The sequence below is a fragment of the Babylonia areolata genome, chromosome 22 (assembly GCF_041734735.1).
Source record: "Babylonia areolata isolate BAREFJ2019XMU chromosome 22, ASM4173473v1, whole genome shotgun sequence".
Classification (NCBI taxonomy): Eukaryota; Metazoa; Mollusca; class Gastropoda; order Neogastropoda; family Buccinidae; genus Babylonia; species Babylonia areolata.
The window spans coordinates 11,556,703-11,582,900 of record NC_134897.1 but is presented as its reverse complement, the minus strand read 5'-3'; the positions used below and the strand labels follow the sequence as shown (position 1 = coordinate 11,582,900).

General features: G+C 39.8%; 1 protein-coding gene across 2 annotated transcripts in view; it reads right to left on the bottom strand.

Annotated features, from left to right (window-relative positions):
- LOC143297398 (sorting nexin-2-like) overlaps positions 1-18,443 on the bottom strand; it is a 42,114-nt gene extending 23,671 nt beyond the window's left edge. Inside the window, exons 1-7 of one of the 2 annotated variants that reach the window (XM_076609731.1) lie at positions 18,133-18,443; positions 13,769-13,883; positions 11,384-11,646; positions 10,449-10,559; positions 9,462-9,603; positions 7,975-8,053; positions 6,184-6,376 (exon numbers count right to left, since the gene is read on the bottom strand). In XM_076609731.1, the coding sequence (XP_076465846.1) occupies positions 6,184-6,376; positions 7,975-8,053; positions 9,462-9,603; positions 10,449-10,559; positions 11,384-11,646; positions 13,769-13,883; positions 18,133-18,216 (987 nt within the window). In that variant the 5' untranslated portion in view covers positions 18,217-18,443. The remainder of the gene's footprint in view (positions 1-6,183; positions 6,377-7,974; positions 8,054-9,461; positions 9,604-10,448; positions 10,560-11,383; positions 11,647-13,768; positions 13,884-18,132) is intronic. The other variant, XM_076609733.1, reaches the window with a different exon arrangement.
- Positions 18,444-26,198: the final 7,755 nt, after the last annotated feature.

Here is a 26,198-nt window from a genome sequence, read left to right as displayed (position 1 = left end):
ATGATATTTCATTCTGAAGTTATTCTTTCTATCACAGCAAATCATAAAGGCTTAAAAAAAATAAAAAGTTTCAGGCACTCTTCAAAATGTTCTAAAAATACTTTCCAGTGAGAACAAGAAGGAAATTAATTATTCAACACCCCTACCCCCAAGTTTTGTCTATGATGACAGTATAAAGTCATGTTTCACTACTGGGCAAGTATCAAACTGTTCTGAGATGAATACAGGGATTCTGATCCTGACAGTAATGACAGTAACATTCGGAACGATTGTTATAAACACTTTAGTTAAAACAGTCAATGAATGATCTTACCAAACTGTCATTCTCTGAGATTTGAATCATTCCCAGGAGGGGAAACTGGCACAACATTCACCGCAATCCTTACAATACTGAATGAGTGAAAACAATTCAACATTCAGCTGATATTACTGAACTGTTTCTGGGCAGCAATGACCAAAGTCTGAAAAATTAATTTTCTCATAATTATTCCTAAAGTGGACACTTTTCTCCAGAAAACTAAATCTGGAGGTAATGTAAGAGTAAGGTGGGTGTTGAGAGGGGTGGCTGGGTGGGCAATCTGTAAAAAATGACATCCTGCTGAATATAAAGAACAGTATTTATAAGCTAGGCGCCTTAAACAAATGGTTCTTTTATTTCTGCAACCGTGGGCTTGGATTCCCACATCCACTCCATCATATCAGCAGGGGTTTTTTTTTTGTTTCTTTTTAGTGCATGACTATTTTAACCCTACCATTATGGCAGCTGAACTTGTTTCCTGGGGTGTACATGGTGCATACATTCATGTTTCCATAACCCACCGAAAGCCGACATGGATTAGGGGATCTTAAACATGCGTATTAGATCTCCTGCATGTGTATAGACTCAAAGGGGATACAGGCACTGGCAGGTCTGTTGACCACGAAGATCAGAAAAATCTCCACCCTTGACCCAGCAGGCGCCAATGCCAGGAATGAACCCAGGACCAACTGAAAGTCCAACGCTATAACCACTCAGCCATTGAATGGTCAAAGCGTTGGGCCATCAATTTGAGGTCTTGGGTTCCATCCTGGAATCAGCGTCTGGTGGGTCCAAGGTGGAAATTACTCTGATCTCCCATGTCAACAGGTGTGCAGACCTGCTAGTGCCTTTGTCCCATTCATGTCTACACACATCAGGAGATCAAATGCACACATTCAAGATCCTGAAAACCATGTCAGCGTACAGTGGGGTATGGAAACATTAACATTACCAGCATGCACAACCCCCAAAACCGAAGCATGGCTGCCTTTCTTGGAGACAGTTTCTCAGTTTATTTCTCCGTATCCCTTCTTTATCTGAATCCAAACTGATGGGAAGTGATCAGCAGCAATGGCCTGAAGTTGTGTCCCTTTGTTTCACAAAGGATTATGGTACTTATTTGTTTGATGTTTCTCTGCTTCATTTACTGAAGACTTCTAAGTTTATTTCGTTATTTTGAATAGGTCATGTATCAGCAAATTGTCTTTCAACTGATGGGACAGCCAATGTCTGGAACATACTTTCTATGTCAATTAAGGCTTGTCCAAGTCTCTCACATATTCATGCTCACATGCTTCTTTCCCAGGTTTTATTAAGAAAACAGGTTGAAATATCAGAGTCTCAGTCTTTTGACACTTTTGGACCAGCGAGTTCTATAGCAACACTTGAAACAGACTTCCCTACCCGACAATCTGGATATCAGTACAACAGCCTCAACAATTAGGAAGATAAAAAAAATATATATATATACATCAGTGACACACGTTGGTTTGCCAATTCACTTGGTGGTTTTTCTGAATTTCCACTTCTGAGAAAATTCTGGTTTACATGAATTTAAACTGCCAGTGTGAATGTCTGAAGAAATTAACCGCATATGCTTTTTTTCCTTCTCAGAACAGCCATATTTTCTGTATTTTTGTAACATGGCGACATTTTTGTCAATTTTCCGGCCACAAATACAGATTAATGAAGACAGTAGGGGTGTCTGCTCAAAAAGTGACTGACTAAACAAGCAAACAAACAAATGACAACGATGTTGACCTGCAGGGATGAATACCCAATGAGCTGAAACAGAAGACGATCAATACGCGCACAGTGCCCGAGGTGAAGTGACAGTGACAGTGACAGTATACTCAATAACAGAGAGGTGTGAGAAGATGCAAGAACAAGTAGCGAGGAGGCACCACAGTGGGTGGGGGTGGTGGGGGGGCCTCGTCTTCCCACCTGCAACACCCTCACACTCACGCACACCACCTTCCTTCCACCCGTCTCACCATTACACACCTAACAAAAAGCAGCTTTCACCACCAAGTATGTGTGTTTGTGTACACACCATACCGAAAACATGGGCACAGGTAGGGACCAAAATATATTTATAATCATTTTCAGGACAATATCCACCTGATAATGTGAAAATATGTGTCCCAGACACTTTGAAAAGAAAAAGAACACACTTCAAGTTCATAAAAAAACGGTGGGTCCCTGAGAGCTTTTTATTTTTTTTTTTTTCAGAAATCTAAACACATCAAAAGCACAAAAATTTGTGCTTTGGAGCTTCAGACTAATGCTAGCAATGACTGCTCCAAGGAACAGTTACTTCCTTTTGCAACAGAAACCCAGACGACTGTAACTGGAAGATAGATCTGCCTGTTTATGTGTGCAGCAATGCAGGTTCAATTAGAACGTGCAGCACTGAAGTGACCCTCTGAAGGTAGCCCGGGGCCCCAGTCCTTGTGTTAAAACAGGACCCCAGTCCTTATGGTAAGACTGGACCCCAGTCTTTGTGGTAAGACAGAACCCCAGTACTTATGGTAAGACAGGACCCCAGTCCTTGTGGTAAAACAGGACCCCAGTCCTTGTGGTAACACAGGACCCCAGTACTTATGGTAAGACAGGACCCCAGTACTTATGGTAAGACAGAACCCTAGTCCTTGTGGTAAGACAGAACCCCAGTCCTTGTGGTAAGACAGGACCCCAGTCCTTATGGTAAGACAGAACCCCAGTACTTATGGTAAGACAGGACCCCAGTACTTATGGTAAGACAGAACCCCAGTCCTTGTGGTAAGACAGAACCCCAGTCCTTGTGTTGTGGTAAGACAGGACCCCAGTCCTTGTGGTAAGACAGAACCCCAGTCCTTGTGGTAAGACAGGACCCCAGTCCTTGTGTTGTGGTAAGACAGGACCCCAGTTCTTGTGGTAAGACAGGACCCCAGTTCTTGTGGTAAGACAGGACCCCAGTCCTTATGGTAAGACAGGACCCCAGTCCTTGTGTTGTGTTAAGACAGAACCTCAGTCCTTGTGGTAAGACAGGACCCCAGTCCTTGTGGTAAGACAGAACCCCATTACTTATGGTAAGACAGGACCCCAGTCCTTGTGGTAAGACAGGACCCCAGTTCTTGAGGTAAGACAGGGACCCCAGTATTTATAAGACAGTCCCTAGGACTTCCAACATCTTCAACTTGTCACAAGTCCTGATATCACACCTTATTTCTTCCACCACTCTTTCATTCTGTGCACACTATCTCAGTACCTTTCAGGCTTTGAACAAAGCAACAATATCCATTTTCTGGTGTACACCCCACATATGCCTATGTAGAAATATGATCTGTCAGTATAAAGTCACCAAAGTCACACAGCTTCATCATCTAGTCTTGTAACACAGACCTGATAGGAGAAGAGGCCCAGCTTATATAAACTCAGGAAGTGGGGCACACTCTTGTAACAGAACAAATGGCTGGTGTAATAACATATTCCACTGAAAATTATTCAGTTCACAAAACCACTCTTAATTCAATTTTATTTCCCTTGCATTAATTTCATATGCCTTTTGAATTACAGCTGAGTTTGTTGCTGATGACCACTGATCACACACAATGTAGCAACATGGCTTCCGGAAGACTGAATCCTTTTTCATACAGAAACGTTTCCATTTTAGATCAATCCTTTCCAGGTACATGACAGGGTTGTTCACCACATCCACGCACACCCTACTCCAGTGCTGAATGGACAATTTCATTTGAAGGATCGGTTACAGATGTTAGAAGTGACAGGTGCAAAGAGATTTACAGTGTAAGGTGCAGGAGAGTGAGTACTGCGCATGAATGAGCAGAAAAAAACAATCACACTACTAATAATGACTGCTGTTATAGATAAGTCATGCCTACACAGAACAGTCTGATTTAACGTAGATCTACTGATAAAATGTATCACAAAGGGATGATTTAGAATGCCATCTTTACCATGATGGCAATGTAAGCAGTATTTTGTAGAACAAGCGTTTTAGCAACAATGTGCAGTGAGCAAAACAAAAAAAAAACCCAGTAAATACCAATAGTAAGAGGCACTGCTCTCTGTGACTGCTGCCATTTATGTCATGCTTGCAAAATTAATCTGATTTCATGTCCACTGACAAAATGTGGTATTTAAAAAGGACACTGCAGATTGTCAAGAGTACTACAATGACAATGTCTGCAGTATTTTGTACAACAAGTATTTTAGTAACAATGTGCAGTGAACATTACATGACAATAACAAATGTTAATGTGGGATACTTACTTGCACCTCATTAACATTTCAACTAAACTTCATTAGTTCATTTTGAATGGCACACTGTATGAATATTCTTCTTACAAATGATAAAATTCTAAAACAGTAATCATAAACCTATGACGTATGCAGGTACAAAATAGTACAGTGAAAGTCCAAAATACTGTCACTACTATCTTGCTGCCTTTTAGTGTAAAGGAAAACAATGTCTTCTTTTTCTTTCTTTTTTTTTTCTTAATGAGACAAGAAGAACTTCCAAAGAAAACTTGAAAGTCCAAAATATTATCACTACTATCTTGCTGCCTTTTAGTGTAAAGGAAAACAATGTCTTCTTTTTCTTTTTTCTTTATGAGACAAGAAGAACTTCCGAAGAAAACTTGAAAGTCCAAAATATTATCACTACTATCTTGCTGCCTTTTAGTGTAAAGAAAAACAATGTCTTTTTTTCTTTTTTTTTTAGACAAGAAGAACTTCCAAAGAAAACTTGAAAGTCCAAAATATTATCACTGCTATCTTGCTGCCTTTTAGTGTAAAGGAAAACAATGTCTTTTTTTTTCTTAATGAGACAAGAAAAACTTCCAAAGAAAACTTGTCCTCATCACTTCAGTCTCTCCTCATTTTTTTTTCTTGCAGAATGTATTTATAAAATGTCCTTTTTTTCTGATGTGTTTCAATGTATATAATAATACATTAACAAAAAGAAAAACAACAACAAAAAACCCAATCACTAACAGAATCTAAACATTTATCTGTCATAGCAGAACACATTTAACAATCAAACCCCTTCAACTGTGTTTTGAAAATACTGATGAAAACATGTAATCATGACAACAATGCAAGGACAAATCAACAGACCTAGTTTGCTTTAGTTTGATTTTGTATAGAACATGACACCAAAAAAATTTGTATAAAAGAAAAAAGACTGGAAAATAAAAAAATCTTAAAATATCAATGGGAAAAAAAAGGGAGGTGGGAGCAAATGTTTTCAAGCTGACAAATTAAAACTTATTCTATACTTCCTTGTTGGTCTAATTCTAAGTATTTAGGAGAGGAGTTGCTTTCCAGGTGACCAATTAAAACTTGTTTTTTACGTTCCTGTCCCTGTTGTTCTAAGTGCTCTCTGTGACGACATATTCAAACAGCCATACAGACAATCAACCAACAAGACCCCCCAAAAGGCTTTCTGATGGTGGTGGGCAAAACACACAGGACCTGCTGCAGCCAACATAGCAGTGAATCAGTCCACCAACCCACCCCCAACACCACACTACTACAGCCACAACACCCACCACACACTGGCTCACCCACACCAACCCCACCCTCCACCAACATAACACAACGCCACACAACCAAACTCCAAGCAAACACAAAGAGAAATGTTAATATACTGACTTCTCTCTTCTAACACAATCTCCTCAAGTCTCAACCAGCTCAAGTAGTTGTAGTGAAATTCTACTCTAGGCTAGTATATGCTCTCTTGCTTTCCAAAAAAGAGTCTAATCTATACCCAGTGCAAATATAGATAAGGAAGCAATCAGTCAATGCCACTCAGAATTAAAAAAAACAAAACAAAAAAAAAACCGAACACAGGTGACAACACAAGAACATGGAACACTAACCTCATCGTTTTCATCCATTTTGAAGGCCATCTTTTCGAAGGAGCCACCCACTTTGTGAACCAGGCGCATGATGCCAGCACCACTCAGAGCTGAGGTGCTGGTTGCCCGCGGCAACTCACTGTCCTTCTCCACGAACTCCTTGAAATGCTCATCGGCCAGCAACACAGGGTGGGAGGCTGTGCGGTTCAGGTACCTTCAACAAGACACGCAAAACCCTCACCATTTCATGGACACTTACATACCCACATAATAAGGTGGGAGGAAAGCTGGCGTTTCTCAGCTGGATAAGTTATCAGGCACCTTGAAGATACAATAAATCTCCCACACAACTGGAAAATTTTCATAGTCGCTTGCATGCCCTCACAATGCGTGGTAGGACCAAAGCCAGTGTTTTTCACCATGAAAAAAATGCCGTTTTCAGACAACAATAAATTCTGAGCTAAATTCATGTTTTACCTTTAATGTTTGAAACCCATCAAACCCACACAGGGTCGTTTCAGGGCTGAAATGCTTAACAACCCCATAGACCCTGGAAAACACACATATACACATGCACACACCCTGGAAAAGAAAATTAGGCACAAGTACATTCATTTCATGCACACAAACCCAGGATATATCCCTGACTTTGACAATTCTGTCAATATTTCACCAGACGATTAAAAAAGAAACTGAACATGAACCTAATTCTGACATGATACACAAACATGCAGACAAACCAATCATCTCTTAAAACAAAATGAACCACAACCAAACCAAATTCAAATGAAATCCAAAACACTTTATCAATCCGAATGGCAATGAATTAAATCCTGCAGTCACAGGCTTGTTATAAACACAAACATGATCTGACCAAGCACAACAGCAAAAGTCCAAGTCGCCACTGAGCGCAACACCACTGACAAAATCAAACATTTCAAAGAAAGTAGTTCAGTTTTGAGTTCAATTTCTCAAGGAGGCGTCACTGTGTTCGGACAAATCCATATATGCTACACCACTTCTGCTATTCAAATGCCTGACCAGCAACATAACCCTATGCGCTTCGTCAGGCCTTGAGTGCATGCATATCCACATTATGTGGAGTGATGACCTAGAGGTAACGCGTCCCCCTAGGAAGCGAGAGAATATGAGCGCGCTGGTTCGAATCACGGTTCAGCCGCCGATATTTTCTCCCCCTCCACTAGACCTTGAGTGGTGGTCTGGACGCTAGTCATTCGGATGAGACGATAAACCAAGGTCCCGTGTGCAGCATGCACTTAGCACACGTAAAAGAACCCACGGCAACAAAAGGGTTGTTCCTGGCAAAATTCTGTAGAAAAATCCACATTGATAGGAAAAACAAATAAAACTGCATGCAGGAAAAAATACAAAAAAAATGGGTGGTGCTGTAGTGTAGCGACGCGCTCTCCCTGGGGAGAGCAGCCCGAATTTCACACCGAGAAATCTGTTGTGATAAAAAGAAATATAAATACAAATACAACAAATACAAATATATACATTTGTGTACCTATCAGAGTGGATTTACAGAATTTTGCCAGAGGACAAAAACTCTCATTGCCATGGGTTCTTTTCCAAAGCGCCAACTGCACAGAGGACTTCTGTTTATTGTCTCATCTGAATGGCAAGACGTTCAGTGTGATTTTCCAGTCGAACCTGGTAGAAAGGGTGGGAGTGGGATTCCAACCCAGATCCTCATAGACTCTCTTTACTGGCAGATGAGCATCCATTCTCCCACCACCTTCCTCCCAGAAAAAAGAAAGCCCAAACCAACCCCAAACCCTGACCACCCACCTTTCCAGTGCTGCCCTCCTCCTCTCCACAAACTCTGCAGACCCAGACTCCTCCTTGGACATCTTGATCTTCGTCATCCCTGCCAACACACCACCTTTTTTGTTCCACATTCAGTTCATCAGTTATATCAACCATTATTTCAAAACAAAGATAAAAAAAAACAAAAAAAACAAAAAAAACAAAAACAAAGTGAAAAGAAAACTACTGAAAGCACACCAGTTTGTTGATGATTCTTTTGTCATTAGCATGCAGCTAACCCGGTGTTCGGTTGTCTGTGTGTGTGTGTGTGTGTGTGTCCGTGGTAAACTTTAACATTGACATTTTCTCTGCAACTACTTTGTCAGCTGACACCAAATTAGGCATAAAAATAGCAAAAATTCAGTTCTTTCCGGTCATCTTGTTTAAAACAATATTGCACATCCAGGATGGGCACAAAAAAAAAAAAAAAAAAAAAAAAAGAAGCCTAATTATATGCAAACTGCATTTACTGTTATATTTATATTTTTTGTATTCTCTAAACTTGGCACTTTGATCTGATATTCTGACCCAACAACAAGAGCAGTCATTATTATCATTTTTTGTTCAAACAGGAACTTCTTTTGCTAAGCATGGAAGTTTTATTTATTTTGCAAACGTTTTGGTGCTGATAGTAAAGAAGGGAAATTACTCTGTAATGATTGCTAGGGGACTTAATTCGCTTTAAACTGATCTTTCTCATCTTAAACATTACATTTTGAAATTATACACAATACATAAAAAGCTTGGATTTTTTTTTTTTTCAGTGTATCACAAGTGAGTCTTGAAGGCCTTGCCTCTCTTGTTTCTTTTCTTTTTAAATTCAAGCTGTACTGAACTGCACTCCTTTCAGACAAGTGCAGTGATTTCATACATGACATAAGCATCATAAACTTGATTAATCCCTATGACTTTTAGTTTTACCTATGGAAAGCAACGTAACATAAGTAATATCATTTTCCCTTTGTTGCCTTTACACACACAAACACGCATACACACTCACACTGAATCCAGGTAATGACAGTCATACTACCTTCATGCACCAGAGTCACTAACACTTATTTCTTGTTAATGAGTCCACTACTGTCCCATGTACCTTCAACCACCAACTCAACTAGAATGTCAAGTGAAGTATAACAAAAAAAAAAAAAAAAAAAAGAATAGGAAAATAGGAGTTGGGGGGTAAGAGTGATAAAAAGAAGAAAAAAAAGAAAAAAAGTGAGTGTAATACGTTAACTATTCAGCACACTGAATATGAAAAAAAACAACCCAAAACAACAACAAGATCTAAACGAAAAAAACATCCTGAAAACTACCAGTTGAGAAGTCATGTAAGATGTAGATCATTGTAATACTTTAGCCTTTCATACTGACTCTGAACTCTTACTTGGTTGCTGAAAATGAGAAAATGAGAAGAAAAGAAACTTACACACACACACACACACACACACACACAACACACACACACTCACCTAGAACACTTTTTTCAGGGGCAGGAGGCACCACGATGCCCAGAGGTGTGTGTTTCTCTGCCAGCTTGGCATGAAGTCCCAAGAAATCACTGAATCGCCTAGGCACATTCATCTCGGACTTTCGGAACATTGGGTTGGTGGTCTGGGAGAGAAGAAGAAACAACTATCAGTGGCACAACAACAATTTACCACCTGTAATTTGTTCACATCTCCGTTGTTCCCATTAATTCTTACAAGAAATGTTAAGGTGACTGTGACCTACAATGACAGGCAACTACAGGTACTTTGTGAACTTGTGTCAATTCCAAAACTCTGTGTGCAGTGCTCTAACACTAATCTTTCAAAAACTGTGGCAGAGAAATGAACACACACACACACAAATTAACTACATTACATGTGCTGTTACTTGCTGCAGTAAGAAAACAATTTCCAATATACAAAACTTACTCAAGTGTGCTGTGGAATGGTAAATTTAAGTGGTTTAACCCACATGCACTGTCTGCACAAGGGCAACAACTGTGAAGGTCTTTTCAGTGTTAAACACTGTACCAAGTTTAGTTTCTCTACCACTTGCAATTGCCCACAAATGCCAGTGTAAATGTTTACCCCCTGATATACATACACATACAGACAACCAAATCATAAAGACCCACCCACTCAAACAGTTATATATATATGCACGTCAAAAACAAGCTAATGTCCTAAAAATCAAACACTGCCTAAAATGCACCAAATGCCACAGAGACTGTGATTCAAACATCTTTTTGTACAGTTACAACAAATAACATGCAATATATCACATCAAAAACAATATCCTAAAAATCAGACGCTGAAAAAACTGTGCCAAATGCCACAGAGACTGTAATTCTGGCATCTTTTCGTACAGTCACAACATATAACACTACGTGCAATATTTTAAAGCATGTCCACACACACTCACACACAAACCCAAACCAAAGCACACAGTGTCACAGGTAGGAGCGTTACCTTGGTGACCACCCTGTACACCATGTAAGCAGACATCCCATCACCCATCTTCTGGGGCTCTGTCACGGTGATGTTGATGTCAAACTGGTCCTCTTCTTCCCCGTTCTCCATCTGCACAGACAACATGGGAACAAGAAGTCAATCATATGGTGCCAAATATCTGACAGAAGTCACCAAAATATACAAAACAAACTTAAAACATCAAAATGTTTACCTTTCAAGTGAAATTCAAGACAGCCATTCAACAACTAATGCTTTTTTTCTTAAGCATGAAAATCATTTAGTTTTTATTTTACTGCAGAAACACTGACATGAATACTGCATCAATCCACAATTATATAGTTTGCTCTCAACAACAATCTAACCTGAATAGTAAAATTGCAACAGAAAGCCAATGGGCTCCTAATTATTAAATCGTTTTCAAAATTGATCACTTCTTCTTCTGCATTTATTGGCTGCAGTCTACATTTGTGGGCACCAATACCCATGTTCACTTGTGTTGACAAGAGGGCTTTTACATACATGACCAGTATTTACCACATCATGAAGGCAACCATATATATATATGTGCTGTTACTTGCTGCAGTAAGAAAACAATTCTGTTTTGGGGGGCGAAACTGATCACTCTTTCTGTTGTCAGCTGATTTTAAGTCCCTCGTTTACAGCTTAGTCTTTTGTGAGGGACTATGACTCTCAAACTAGGAGGCAAAATTGCACTGGTTCTTGGTGCTGCAGTCTTGGGGACCATCCCCAACACCGACTGTCCTAAAACTCTCTTGGCCGAGAGAGTAGGGATGTAGTTAACTTGAGCAAAACACTCTTAACTATAATCAATTTCTAGCCCAGATAGTCAGGACAGCAGTTGCTTCTTGCTGTTCTGATGGTCACAGTCGAACACAACTGACTACCATACAAGCGCCCTACAGCTGACTCACCTCTTCTCTAGAACTCTTGCTGGTGCTGGACACCTTGGACACAGACGAAGTGGACATCTGAGACACCGAGATCTGTGGGGTCTCATCCTTGCTGGCCGCACTGGCCGCGGCCACCCCTATGGCCGCAGCCGCCGGAGCAGCAGAAGGAGCGTCAAAGGGGCTGGAGTACTCCCCAGAGTTCTTGCGCTCCTCTGTTGTCGTGGCTGAAGTGGCCGGGCTATCCCCTTCCTCATCTGAATCCAGTTTGATCTCTGAGCCAGCCGCTGATAGGACACACACACACACAAAGTAATAATCAAATAATGATAAATACATTTACATAGCACTTTAAAAAAAAACCCAAAAAACTAGTATGTAATAATAGATGCATTTAATTAATGGTGAACCAAAAAAGTAACAATATTAATAAATGTGTTGATATGGTGTTAAATCTTGTGTAGACAAATCAAAACACTTTCACACTAGTCGTTCACACCCATGTATAACACTAATTCAAATGGATGAAAGACAAAACTTAAAACTTCTATACATTCAAACAGAAAGCTAAAGAAACTAGAGACTAGAAAGAGGGAGCAGAGGAGAGAGCTATTCTGGAGAGAGGTGAGTTTCAAGGCCTGACTTGAAAGAACTCAATGCAAATAATTCAACACGGGAAAAGTATGACGGCTGATCCCAGCAATGCTGATCCCATATGTGACATTACAATCACAGAGAAAGACATAAGCCTGTAGAATATATTTCCTATCAATAACGACCACAAAGGAAGTAAATCAACCTTTATAAAACATCTGCTGAATGCCAACCACAAAGAAAACAAATACTGTTAGTGCAGCAATGAATAAAAGATGTGACCTAGTTAAAAAAAACAAAATAAACAAACAAAAAAACAGTTTCCTCAACAGCTCAAGGAGACGTCTGTATGTGGGGTAAATACATGTATATCTGCTAAACACAATCTGCTGCAAAAAGTACACAAGAGTGGGGAAAAATAAGTGGGGGTGAGGGGGGGGGGGGGGGGGGGATGATTGCTGCCTCATAAAAAGAGACCCATTACATGCTTGACCTAAGTATACACCCCAATAAAGCTGGTCAGGTTAAACCCTATAATGCTAGGGGCATTAGGGCTTATTTTCAAGATTAGGCGTAAATGCTCATAATAATGATAATGCTGGTCAGGTTTATACATAAACCCCATAATACTGGTCAGGTTCATACATAAAACCCATAATACTGGTCAGGTTTATATATAAACCCTTTTGTGTTGGTCTAGTTGATACATAAACCCCATAATACTGGTCAGGATTATACATAAAACCCATAATACTGGTCAGGTTTATATATAAACCATTTCATGCTGGTCTACTTTATACATAAACCCCATAATGCTGGCCAGACTTCAAGCATAAATTTATCTCAAAATGCTGGTCAGGCTTTATGCATATAGTCTGTGTAACACTGGTCAGGTTTTATCCATCCACTGTGTAAAGCTAGTCAGGTTTTATGCATTAACTATGCATCGCTGGTCAAGCTTTATACATACTGTGTAACACTGGTCAGGTTTTATCCATCCACTGTGTAAAGCTGGTCAGGTTTTATGCATAAACTATGCAACGCTGGTCAGGCTTTATACATACTGTGTAAGACTGGTCAGGTTTTATGCATCAACTGTGTAACACTGGTAAGACTTTATGCATGAACTGTGAAATGCAGGTCAGATTTTGTGCATAAACTGTACAATGCTGGTCAGGTTATATGTATAAACTGCGTGATGCTGGTCAGACTTTAGTTACCCACCTGTCGGTCACAATCTGCACTACTGCACACCATATATTTCTGAAAATACTTTCTAGTATAATAACACTAACCGTGTGTGTTTGTGATTCCAAATTATATTTTACCTATTTGTACTGCACCTGCAAACTTTTTTTTTTTAAAGTCATGACAGAATCATAGTATACAATGCAAAGTTTACCACATGAATCAAAGATACATGAATTCACAATTATACCCACCCCCTGGCAATCCCTGCAAACCTCTCCAAACTATCTAATCCCCTCTGAAAATAAACACAGCTGTGCTGTCTGCAATCTAATTTCATATTGATATTTTTTTTTTCTTGGTCAAGTTAGTGGTTTCCCATTTTTCACAATTTTGAGTTTATTGAGAATTAAACAGTGAAGAGCTCTGATGAAGAGCTGCAACAGTGAAGAGTTCTGGTGGCAGTGTATCTGAGGATTAAGAAAGTAACCACAATAGCATAACAATGTCAATGTCACAAATACATGTATCCCCACCATTTTTTTTTTTTTTTTTTTTTTTTTTTTTTTGTAATTTGGGATAGTTACCAAGTTACTTACCACCTGCACATTTCCCCTCAAAACTCACCATCATCAAAAAGGTCTTTCTTGTCATCAGCAGCATCGTCGTTCTTGTCGCCCCCTCCACCGCCACTTATGGGAATACTGGCTGTGCTGGCATCAGTCTCTGGGGAGGACGGCTTCTGTTGACATTCAACAAACGCTTCCATCAACTTCAGTGCCAAACAACTAGGTTTGGTGCAAATTTTGTGTTCAACTTCTGTATCAAAAGATTTAGGTTTTAATCTTCATGTCAGTAAGCTGTTTTGACACCTCAATAGCTGTGTCTTATCGTATCTATGACTTAGACACACAATGACATGAAACCCAAACATACACAAAGGCCACCACAAACACACACACAAACTGTACACTCAACTCATGCACCCATAAATGTGCACACAATGCAGGGATAAGGCAAAGAATAGCTAAGTTATTGTATTAAAAATTATCTAAGCAAAGAATAACTTATCGTATTAAAAATTATCTAAGAAATAAGAGGAAAGGCAGAACCTGTACCAGTCTTAGTGTGCAACCTCCATTTTCTACATTTAAAAAAATTGAAGATGCACTCCAATTACTGAATTCTGATTTTCATATTATATTTATAAATGTATCATAATTGCAAAATGCTTTAAATATTTCTTTTTTTGAAAACCTGCAATGTTGAAATACAAACGTATTCTTTTTTTCCCTTTTTTTTCCTCTTTTTTTTTTGTTTTGTTTTTTTGTTTTGACAATGCATTATACTCATACAACTTATAACAAGGCAAGAAACCCATAATCAGTATATCTGCACTGACTGCAGCAGACAGCCTCCAAATCTATGAAACCTCAGAATTTTCTTGCAGAACATGGATATTCATGAGAGAGACAAAAAAGGTTTAAAAAAACAAAACAAAACAACAACAACAAAAAAACACCCAAAAACAAAAACATGCCTGGCAATGATCTCTAAATACTGTTGATAATCCTCTTCAAGATCACCTGCACAGCTACAGCCACACAGGGAGTGTAATGTTAACATTTTTTTCCAAATGCAATGGTCTTTGTAACTGTGCACAAATATTAGTTCTAGAAAAAAAAAAAAATGTGACGTGTGTCACTGTATGCCTATTTTCAGGTGCAGAGTTCAACAGTGCCCCTTAGCAGACTTCCCGGCTGGCTGGAAAAACCAGGGGCCACGACCTGTGGTTATTTTAAGTGAGGGTTCATAAGGCAAATATCATTCAACTGTAAACACAAACAGTAAACAATGACTACTCACGATACTGAACAAAAAAGAAAATTAGCATGTCTGTTAGACCCACAGGGGAACAGCAGCATGTGCCATCAGAAGAAATGCCATGAAAAGACATAATGCATCAATGATGCAGGTGTCCTGTTATTCTAGAACCCTTCCCTGCAAGTTACAAATTTCAACTTTGAGTGAAAGTGCCCTTCACATTCAGAATTTCAAAATGAGGGAAGACACAGTTCCTAACAAAATAATACAAATAATAATGAAAAAAAAAAAAAAAGACTATGGAGCCCCAGATGCAAATCATCATGCACAAGTACTCATTATACTGTCATGGATATTTAGACAGATTTGTCTGAAACTACGGTTACGAACAATAATGTACCTTTATGCTATCCAATCTGAAGAAAAATGGTGTAAAGACTAAAAGCTGAAAGTAACTTTGTAAAGGCTTCAATCAATTAAAAACAGACAAATCATCATTCAATGAATGTTAAGAATAGATGATCATGACCATTAATGAACCTGTATGTGGCTGTGTATGAGGAACTCTGTGCGAGTGGCAGGCACTTGGATAATGCCACTGAAAAGCTGAAATTATGGGACAGAGAAAAAGATCAAATTATTACCAGATGTGTCACAAAAAAAGACTTACCTAACTTGAAAACTGAACATTTAATCTCAACCACAAAGCGAATCACCCTTAAAGTTGCTGCATCCTGAAGTGGAGTTGTTCTTCCCTATCTGCTTTCACCAGGCTCCAAAAGACCCGATTGTTGTATTTCCGCAGAGAAGCCACTGATACACTTTTTTCCCTTTGGGACATGACACACAATGCACTGTTTACAGCTTTGTGACAGCTGCTTTGTTTTGGCAAGCTTCCCGGCCCGTTACAAAGAGAAGCAAAAGTGTCACTGTCAGTACCGATCTTTAACACAACCATTTATTCTCCTTTTCTGGGTGGGGTTAATTGCAAAATGATCTTGACCTTTGTGTTTGCTTTGTGCTAAACACAACAAAAACGTGTGAATATATAAATCAGTATATTTCTAACATATTTATAATAAAGATAGCATGACATCCCATACACTTATAATGAGAAAAGGACACTAATCTGTTCAGAAATATATAAATCTAGTTACTTTTTTGTGTTGTTGGTATGTATGTTCAGCAATTTCAGACCAAGTTTCACCTCACTATTCTAAGCACAATGTGCAAAAACTGTGCTGAACAGTTTTGCATATATATGATATATCTCTTGACTGCTGACCCCTTGTTTCAATTAGACACAGAACTTGAGAGGTGTGAGGTATGGCCAATTCCAGTTTTATTTTTACTTTGAAAACAAAAGAAAGAAGGAGACCAGTGGATTGCAATATATCAGTACTATCACTGATAACAAACACAATACATCTAAAGTTTTTATAACAGTTAATCTAAAAAAAAATTTTTTTTAATCAAATCTGGTAACGAAAAAAAAGGATCTGAAAACAAAAATTCACATTAGAAAAAATACAAACTGGTTGGGGACAAGAGACAAAAACAAAAAAAAAACACAACAAAAAACAGTACAAGTGGTCAGCTCAGCTGTATCAAATAATCAACTCAAGCAGTATCCAGCAAATAAGCATTATTTGGCATTTTCGAAGAAATACTATCCACAATCTGACTAAATTATTAAATCAGCTTGTTCTGAAATATAATATCACCATACCTTAGTAACTGACTAAATCTAATAAGTCAATGGATTGAAAATTTTCTTTAGCAGATAATGGAGATCACCATTAAAAAAAAACAATTAATATTGTGAATCCCACCTCTCTATCACATATCGTAGAAGGATTGTCTATTTCCATGGATAAGACTACTGATAAATCCACATGGGACAAAGAATCATTGTTTTGTTGTTGTTTTTTTCATTGGAGAAACATTTCACATTTCTGTAAAGTATCATTTGTATTTTTCATTTTAGAAACAATTTTGTAAAGCAATTTCATGATGAAAGAATTGTTTGCCTGCACGTCTATCCCTCCACTATAATAGTATTATGTTCTTTTCGAAAAAACAGAAAACAAATTATCTAAATAAGTTCACCAAACATACAATATCAAAGTTTTACTTTTTCTTAAGTGAGGCACCATGACAGGGTTATGCTCTATTGTTGCATCCTCTAATAAACTTGTTTACATATAAATCAAATATTCACTGCACCAGCCAGGGCTAGTAGTCAGAAGCTGAAGGTACATTTTTTCGTAACTCTTAAGTAAAATGAAATTTGTGCTTAATTGTTAATGTTATCATTTATTTATCTTTTAAGTATGATTAATGTTACAGACTGAGACATTTTCTGAATTCAATTTAAGACAACTGTAATACAATGTGCATTTTATTTTATCAGTTTATGTATTGTTTATCTATAAATCTTTGTATCTTATTAATAAATTCTACTGTTTCAAGTGTCAATTCCATTTGCTAAGTATTTGACAATATAACATATAACATTTGATTTTTCAATGTTTGCTGTGAAAAGGTCATCAGCAAAGTGGGTGGGGCTTGGAGGTGGTTCCTCTGCACTGACATAGTGACAATCTCCGAAAACCGTTTACCTCAAGAAATACAAGTTAAAATCAGAATTATAGCATTTAAGTGTGTATAAAGTAATTTGTGCACAGACGCATTTGAAAAGTATGAGATGCGCAATACTTTGTCTCCTAAACATAATAACTGCCGGCAATACCGAGAACTTAGCAAAGCAAAATAAGTTTGCGCCTGTGAAAACGGACACACCTCCCGACCAAACAACGACCCTTCTCTTTTTCGCTATCACTGGAGTTTGTAGATCAATTTGATGGATATATTCAACTGAAATAATACAAATAAACACAATTGCAGAAATATTATGTTTTCTTACATACGCTGAACCTTTTTTTTAATTTTTTTTTTATTTGGCAATGTAAAAGAACAATGAAGTAAAAGGCTGATGCTGTGTTCTCTGAGTCGTAAACCTCTCCGACTTCTGTCTGCACAGTAAATGCAGAGATGAGTATGGCCGTCCAAACATAATTATCACTTCAACATAGAACCATGTCCATTTGTTCCTCATGAAACAAGAGCAGTATCAACAAAACATTGTATTAACAATATTAACTAACCTCTTTGGCGTCAGAGAAAAGATCGTCGTCCTCTTTTTGCTCCTGTTCGTCTTCGAAAGGGGGTGGCTCCATTCCATCTGCCATTTTGCTAATCACGTGACTGACTGCACTGGCTTGCCTCCCTTTACAACGATTTTCGTTCTGGCGTAACGATTCTGTAAGATTGACCACTGAAGAACGATTCACTTCAGTCCAATTTGTTTTAAATAAAAAGTCGCATTAAGTTAGGAACAGCTTGCTGAGGTTCGGCAAATGCCTGAGGCAAACGACTGCTACGTGATTTGAATTAGGCTAACTCGGGGGCGGATCGTAGTTGAGTAAGACTGGATGCACACCCCTTGATTTGGACTTGGCCCATTTTTGCTTGGGTCACCGGCCAGAGTCCATTGCTGCAGGAGGGGAAAAAAAAAGACACAAAATGGACAATCACACTGGAATAACAAAGTAAACGATTAAAAAAATTGAAAATGATTAACCACTTGTAAAGGCATGCTTTCATATGTGATATATGGAAGCAGTTAGGGCTGTTATTTGCATCAGTTAAAAAAAAAAAATCATTTATTATTTTTTAGTCGTCCGCAAAGCCTAATATCAATTTACTATTGCGCTTAAACACGTAAAAAAAGACCGTGCTTAATTCCACTAAACCTACTTGCACATGTCAAGAATCTCGTCTGTAAAACCACTACAAGTATATTAAGTGTAAATTTTCAAACCAGCAACCCCAGAAATCAATGTTTGAAAACGAGCGAGGAGTTATTACCTCGCCCCATAAGCTAACTGTGAACTTGGACCTCAGTTTTCAGTTTTGATGAGTCAAGACATAGACACTAGACATTAGTGTCTATGGTCAAAAGCACAAGGTCTGTGGTCAAGAAACTTGAAGGGGGCGGAGGGGTGGGGGTGTAGGATTTACACCGTCAGTCTGTCTGTCTACACTGATCAAAAGCTATGCAAATCCACACTGAGTTATTGAACCGATCGAACACAAATATGGCATACCAACCAGTTACAAAGCCTTTTGCGCATATAAATGTTTTAGCATGAAATTAATGTGTTGCTTTATTCAAACATTACAGCTGATCAAATTTTTGAAGTGCCTTCTTGATTCCACTGCATTATGCGGCGAAACAGAAACAGAGAGAAATATACACTGATATTGGTCTTCTCCTTTTCAAGTTCCACAACTCTGTGACCGAGGAGTAATGGGGCATCACACAGAACTGTTTACCGCTGAGATTCTTCCAGGTCCCGATAACGGTTAATTTCAGTGTGTGTCAAAGCCTGCCCGCCTCTCTGCAGGTGGTTTTCCTGTCCACTGATTCGGCCACCGTGAATTATGATGTGGTCAGTCCAAGTCCATCGTTTTTTATGCCCCCTCCCCCAGCCCCACCCCGCGGGCCCGCCCCCGCGCTGCCCCCGTCTCCTTGATTCCCTCAGGCAACAGGTTCCTTGGAGTCACAGTTGTGCAAGGCCATAGACGGTCAGTTTCGACGGATCGGTGTTATGTGGCCATACCAGCGTCTGGCTTTCTTTTAACTGATGTCAGCAGATCTTCATAAGGTCCAGTGTGCCGCTTGATGGTTTGCGGCCGAGCGTATTTGTTTATTGGTGATATACTGAATCACTGTATCTGATACTTCAGTGGTATCTTAATTGCGTTCACACCCATTTTCACGGCTTGAATTCTTCCGTCCAAAGCCGTGGGCCGGGGTCCATGTTTCGCACTATGCGCACGGCACAGGAAAATCAGTGGAATATACCAGTACAGGCAGGTGTCTGACTGACCGTGTGTTTCATAATTATGGAGAGTGTTCTGTTCTCCCATCATGATATAGGTTTCATTCTTGACAGTGCTGACTGACATTGTCTTTGCTACCCTTGAGAGAATTTCTGGTTTGGATCCTTCACTGCTGGATAATGGTTTCCAGCATGGATGTATAAGGGAACATATCAATGATTTCAGGTCGAAGCAGTGGTAACAAAGTGGACAGAAGAAGCGGCACTTTTTGTGGTACTGATAAAAAATGGTTTTAGTCAGTAGTCAACATCATACACATAAATCGTCCAGACTGATTTTTTGAACGATGCAATAATGATTTATACAAGTTTTAATTCAGGTGAAAGGCCATTATACATCTAAGTACCTGTTTCTGAAAAAAAAAGTTTACACACTGAGGAGCATTTGACATATGATACGTTTCTCCATCAACATTTCTTGCGGGACTGAACTGAGTTAATGATAATAATTATATTTATATAGCGCTGAATATCGTGCAGAAACAATTAAATCAAAGAGCTTCCGCACCAGTCATTCACACGCATGCACAACTTAAAAACTGGGAAAAACTGAAGACAAGGAAGAGACAGGGAAAAGAGGCTATTTTGGGAAGACGGGTGGGTTTTAAGGCCAGACTTGAAAGAGCTGAGTGCGGAGACCTGGCGAAGAGAAAGAGGAACTTCATCCGTGAAGAAGAACTGAAACTAGAATATCAACATGACAAATGAAAAACTTTTTTTTCTTGTCTAACATCCATGTCTTAACGAGATCACTGCATTCTACGTTTTCTCTTAGTCACAATAGCAGTGTAGCATCACTGATACAGTGTTTCTGCATCCCAGGTTTGATACTGACTGACGTCTAACAAGGCTTTATCATCATCAGTCCCCCGACTTCAAGCAATCGTGGGAGATACCTGAAGGCAAAAGAGATGACGCCATCTTCAAGCCTTTGTATAAAGCTTAACAGATGTATTTTAAGACAAGCCAGAATGTCATATCAATTAATCCATAAAATTGTTTTGTTTTGTTGAAGCGGTTCTGGATATGCGGCGATTTAAAACGAAAATCTTCTGTCAAAATTTACCCCAAGATGGTTTGCGTTTAAGCTATTCATTTGCATTGCATACATGTCGTTTTGTTTTGTTTTTCTACCAGCGTGCACCACTTTTGATTTGACAACAGAGAAATATACTCCTTGGCCTCTGGTAGTTATTTATTTCTAACCCATGACCTTCTGAACTCTCAGTTATGCTAGCAAATATCTTAATTGTCTGTTGATGACAAAACCTTAAAGTCTCTCATGTGGCGGGCTGTCAAAAATCCGATTGTAGTAAATAACTGGATCACCGTCATCACCTCCATTACCCCTATCACGGAACAATGTGTGATGCAAGATCTTATACTTCTAAAGCCGTGTTGCTTCAGTTTCCATCGGCAATCTTCGTCACCATTTGTCACGATTTTATCTTGGTCTTCCTACATACTTTTTTTTACTGTCTTCAGCATTGTTATATTGGCCGGTAGTTCTGTTCGCCTTGGCCACAGCTGTATCCACAACTGATATGCCCGTCCCGTTGTACTGTCCCGTTGTTAAGCCTACTTTCCAATTCAAGCAGTAATCCCTGGTTACCTATATTTTCTGTACAGCACGCTGATGAAGGTCACATTGCACAGCTCTGATACTGGATTTTTTGACATGCTGTTTTGAATTTGACAATACTCGCATAATTTGCGTCCGAACTTTTAGATATTTTGCAGACTTGTTGATGATACCCTAAGGTTAATGTGTGTACATTTTCAATGAATTCGGTTTCTCTGTCACTGAGAAAATACTTGTCAAAAAGCGGTTCACTTTTTGGGGGACACCCGATATATTTTTTCAAGGCAGCAAGGCGGAAAAAAATGGCCGAGTATCCACAATCATCAGGTTGATTTCGCGATACTATTATGATCAAGGTCCGATAAGACCATGCACACCTGTGTTTTATTAATCTTATTGGCGTGGGCCTTCATGTTGGTCGCGCCTCAGTAGATTCAGACTGCAGCCGCTGGAAGCCCAGAGTTCTGTTCGCCTTGGGCACACTGAGATGTATGTTTACACTATATAATTAAGACTATGCTTGGGCATTGCTGTGTCCGCATTTTGCTGGTCACGTTGTCAGGCCTGCTTTCTGCTGGCCTTTTTCCTATTCTGAATTTAAAGGACTTCGTTCGTTTTGTTATGCATGCATGTAAGAAACATGTGACTGTGCAATCCATCCACTAATCAGTCAAGAGTTAGGCTTTTAAAAAAAACGCGAAATCAGTAACGCGACACTTGTACAACTCGACCTGCCAATTTGTTTGTTTGTTTGTGTGTGTGTGTGTGTGTGTGTGTGTGTGTGTGAAGGGGCAATTGCCTAAACGTCTACAAGGGACACAGCCGTTTGCTCATCAGAAGTAACTACTTTGCAGAACGTGTCATCAGCTCCTGGAATTCCGGACTATGTAGTTACAGCAGCAACAGTCAACACTTTTAAGACCAGACCTACTGACACTCCATCCTGCTTGCTACGATTAGGTCACGTAGGACAGTAAGACCTGTATCGCCACGCATGCAAGTAGTAGATCAAATCTGACGGTGAACAGGCTCAAGCACCACAAGTTCAAGTTTTATTTTGTGTTGGCCAATCTGTTCATTGCATTAATTAGTGTTCGTGGTGTCGGGATAGGAGGGGCTGGGGTGGGGTTACAAACGGAAAGAGCCGTGGCTCTATGACGGGCACAACTTTAAATGAATGAACTGAATTAACGCGTCAACACAAACGACTTTGTGGTCCCGGCTGCAAGTGTTTGTTTTTGTTTTTGTTTTGTTGTTTTTTTCTGCCCCGTCATCTGCACCTTTTCAGTGGCATTACTCCCACGCTCAATCAGATTCCCCCATACACGGCCACACACGGGTTCGTCCGTCACAGTTCCAGCGTCGGCAGTCCGCAGGGAACTTGAACCATCGATGTTAGGTCGCCGGGAGGCCACACCCCAGAGGAGATCCTGCACTGCTGCTGAGTCACTTCGGTGGTGTTCAGTGGTGCCTGTTCTGATTTAACGTACTTAGGACACCACCTACTAAGCCCCCTACTAACGACAATAATGGCTTAGTTGCGGAGCCAGACTCGGAGTGAGCGTCCCTCCCAGAGTGGAGACCGCCACCACGTCCATCAAACAACAGCCCCCCATGAATCTGCCGACACTGAAGACATTGACAGGACTCATCCCAAGCACAGGAGTGGAGAGGTATCGAACTGAGAGCAGGGCATGAAAGGCCACAGACTTTGAGACTGCCGTTTTGTTTATATTGATGATGATGGAGGATGATGATGACGATGACGATGTTGCTATGGAGGTCCATTTTGGTTTGGAACTGCGTGACAAGGCTGTACTCTACGCTTCCTGTCATAATGATATCCCGGCGTTAACCAGGCCCGAGAGATACAGACACTTGCAGTATTGGTCAGGTAATAAGAGCAACACACACTGAACAACAAAGACGCATCCTCGAAGTGGATGACACTCGACTGTGTGGTCCCAGTCTCCCCATTTATGCCCACAGCACACTCAACTCTGGGTAGGAGCCGGCCACGGGCCGAAAAACCCACCTCCGCTGGGATTCGAACCCGCGTCCTCCCAGCCGTCATCCGCGACGCTAACCACTTCGCCACGCGGCTGGTCCGGCTGCAAGTTAGTCACACATTAGTGTAGTCAATGTAGAGTAATGAGATTTTTCTTAAACAGAGCGGCATCATAATTACCCTCAAAATATAGTCGAATGCCACAGAAAATGGATCATAATAACTACCATAGCCGGGTAACATCGCTTTAAATATGCATTGAAACTGCCTGAATTTATATGGATAATGTATACTATAGTACACTAGCTTCTCTTTCGATTTCTGTACACCCCCACTCCTCCAGCCTAACACTAATTAAAAAAACACACACACACACCAAAAACAACTGCACTTCTGTTAAGAACTATCACCCGCAGTAAGTAGAGATCAGTAGAACAGGCAACAGTTTAATGTTAAATAAATCACATTGCAGACTGAAAGTGCGCAGCTCCTTCTTTACAGAGCGAGTCTTTAATAAATGGAACGGTTTGCCAGACAGTGTTGTGACTGCCCCAACCATGTTATCTTTCAAGACTAGGTTAGACGCTCATTGGGCCAACTCTCCAAGCATATATGATCCAGTATTATTAGGCCACGCATGCTGGTATACTGTATCCAGTTGAACGACGAACAGGCCTTCACAGGCCTAAAACGTCTGATTCCAGTTCAAGTTCAAGACAGGGTACATATTCCGTTTGCAACAGTGGCACCCAATGGCTTCAGTAGCCCAGCTCGTTCTTCAGGGTAATGTCACAAAACACAGACAAACCAGGCCCAACAAATCCAAGGTGCATTGTGATCAACCATCTCAAGTTCTTGCTGTGATCACCTCTATATTCTCCTTTGTCGCTGATGCACTGGATTATGCCCACTGCGGTTCACTGTAAAACTTCAGAACTTGATGCCGGTGCAAACTGAGCAGCATGTGGAGCCACGTCAGTGCTTATTGGTTCTAGACTGAACACAAACAGAACTAATGTTCAGTTATGATAGGTAGTTTACCTTGTAATCCTCTGAATGTTAGTGGTGTTGATAGTACTGGAAAACGTGAGACGCAGAAAGAAATATTGAAGACAATTCGTAACTCCCGCTTTGTGAACACAGCGCACAAGGGAGAGCACTTTGTGGACCTGGCGTGAAAAAAAAACACAATAAAAAAACAAACAAACTTTTCAGTTTCCAAAAGATACGAAACCTCAAAACCCTCGGAGTTTTTGTTTCGGGCAAACATTGTATTAATAATTACTTTACACACCCTCCCCTTCCCCCCCACCCCCTCATTTTTTTTCTTTGATGGAAAAGGACGAAGCTGCTACTAAAAACAACATACCGCAAAATCAGAAAAAAGAAAAACAAAAAAGCCCGCAGCATCAATCTTGGCATGTGACCTTTTTTGGGAGTGGCCAGTGTTGATGATGGCATGTTAATGCCAGCGTGTCTGACAAAAAAACAAAAACAAAAAAAACAAAACAAAAAACAACAACAAAAAACAAACAAACAACCAACCACCCCCACCACCCCTACTGAAGGGTAGACGACTACGAGGTGATCTTATACAGATGTTTAAAATTTTCCACGGTTATGATGATGTTGATTTGCACTCTTTGTTTTCCTATGCACCGGTAACTGTCACTAGAAACTCTGCAGGAAAATTGTTTGTAATGCATGCCAGAACTAATAAGCGCAAATTCTCATTTTCTTTCAGAGTCGTTAACCCCTGGAATACACTACCTCAATCAGTTAAATTTGCAAAATCTGTGAATGAGTTCAAGAACCTGATTGACAAACTGCCCCAGCTAGAAGAAACTATTTTATAGCTATGATGAGTAGAAACCCCATTAGGCACGACTGACCTACACAAAAACAATCAATACCAAAACCAAGAGGGGACAAATATTAGATCTCGCGGTCTAGGTGTAACCAGACACCGTCCCTACTACTACTACTACCCCCAAAAAACAACCAAACAACACAAAACCACAGATGTGGCATTCATGTGTCAGTAGCATGTGTGTGTGTGTGTGTGTGTGTGTGTGAGGGAGAGAGAGAAGACACAAGTGTACAAAACAATTTTGTTGGAAACTGTCAATCAACTTTATGTCAAAGGGAGAGCAATAATGAACTGGGCCTTCTTCCTGAAGGTCTTGGTTTGAATCCAGGTTATGACAGATGATGATGGGATATTCTATTTGATGGGAATGTTATTTCTAACAATCTTTCAGTCTAACAGTGTCTGAATCCACCAATGAGTGTACATGCTTGCAGAAAATACATGTCAATACTCATGCGTCAGAATTTCACATTTCTTGTGGGGAGGTGATTTTGTGTATGGCCTTGTGATTATCACATCTTGCAGACAGCAATATTCCATCTTCAGATTTTCTCTCTTTTTTTGTTCTCCCCAAGAGGGAGATTTTTAAAAAATATTTAGAGCTGTTGTTCTGTACAAGAAAGGGCTTGTGAAAATATGATGTTCCAGGATAAAAAAAACCCAAACAAACCCAAAACCAACAACCCCCCCCTCCTACTAGTTAAATAGGTCCACTGATGCTAAGCTGCCTTACATTTGATAACAATCAAAAATGCATATTTTATGTCATTAAACATCTCTGCAGTGTGAGTTGTGGCTTTGAAAAA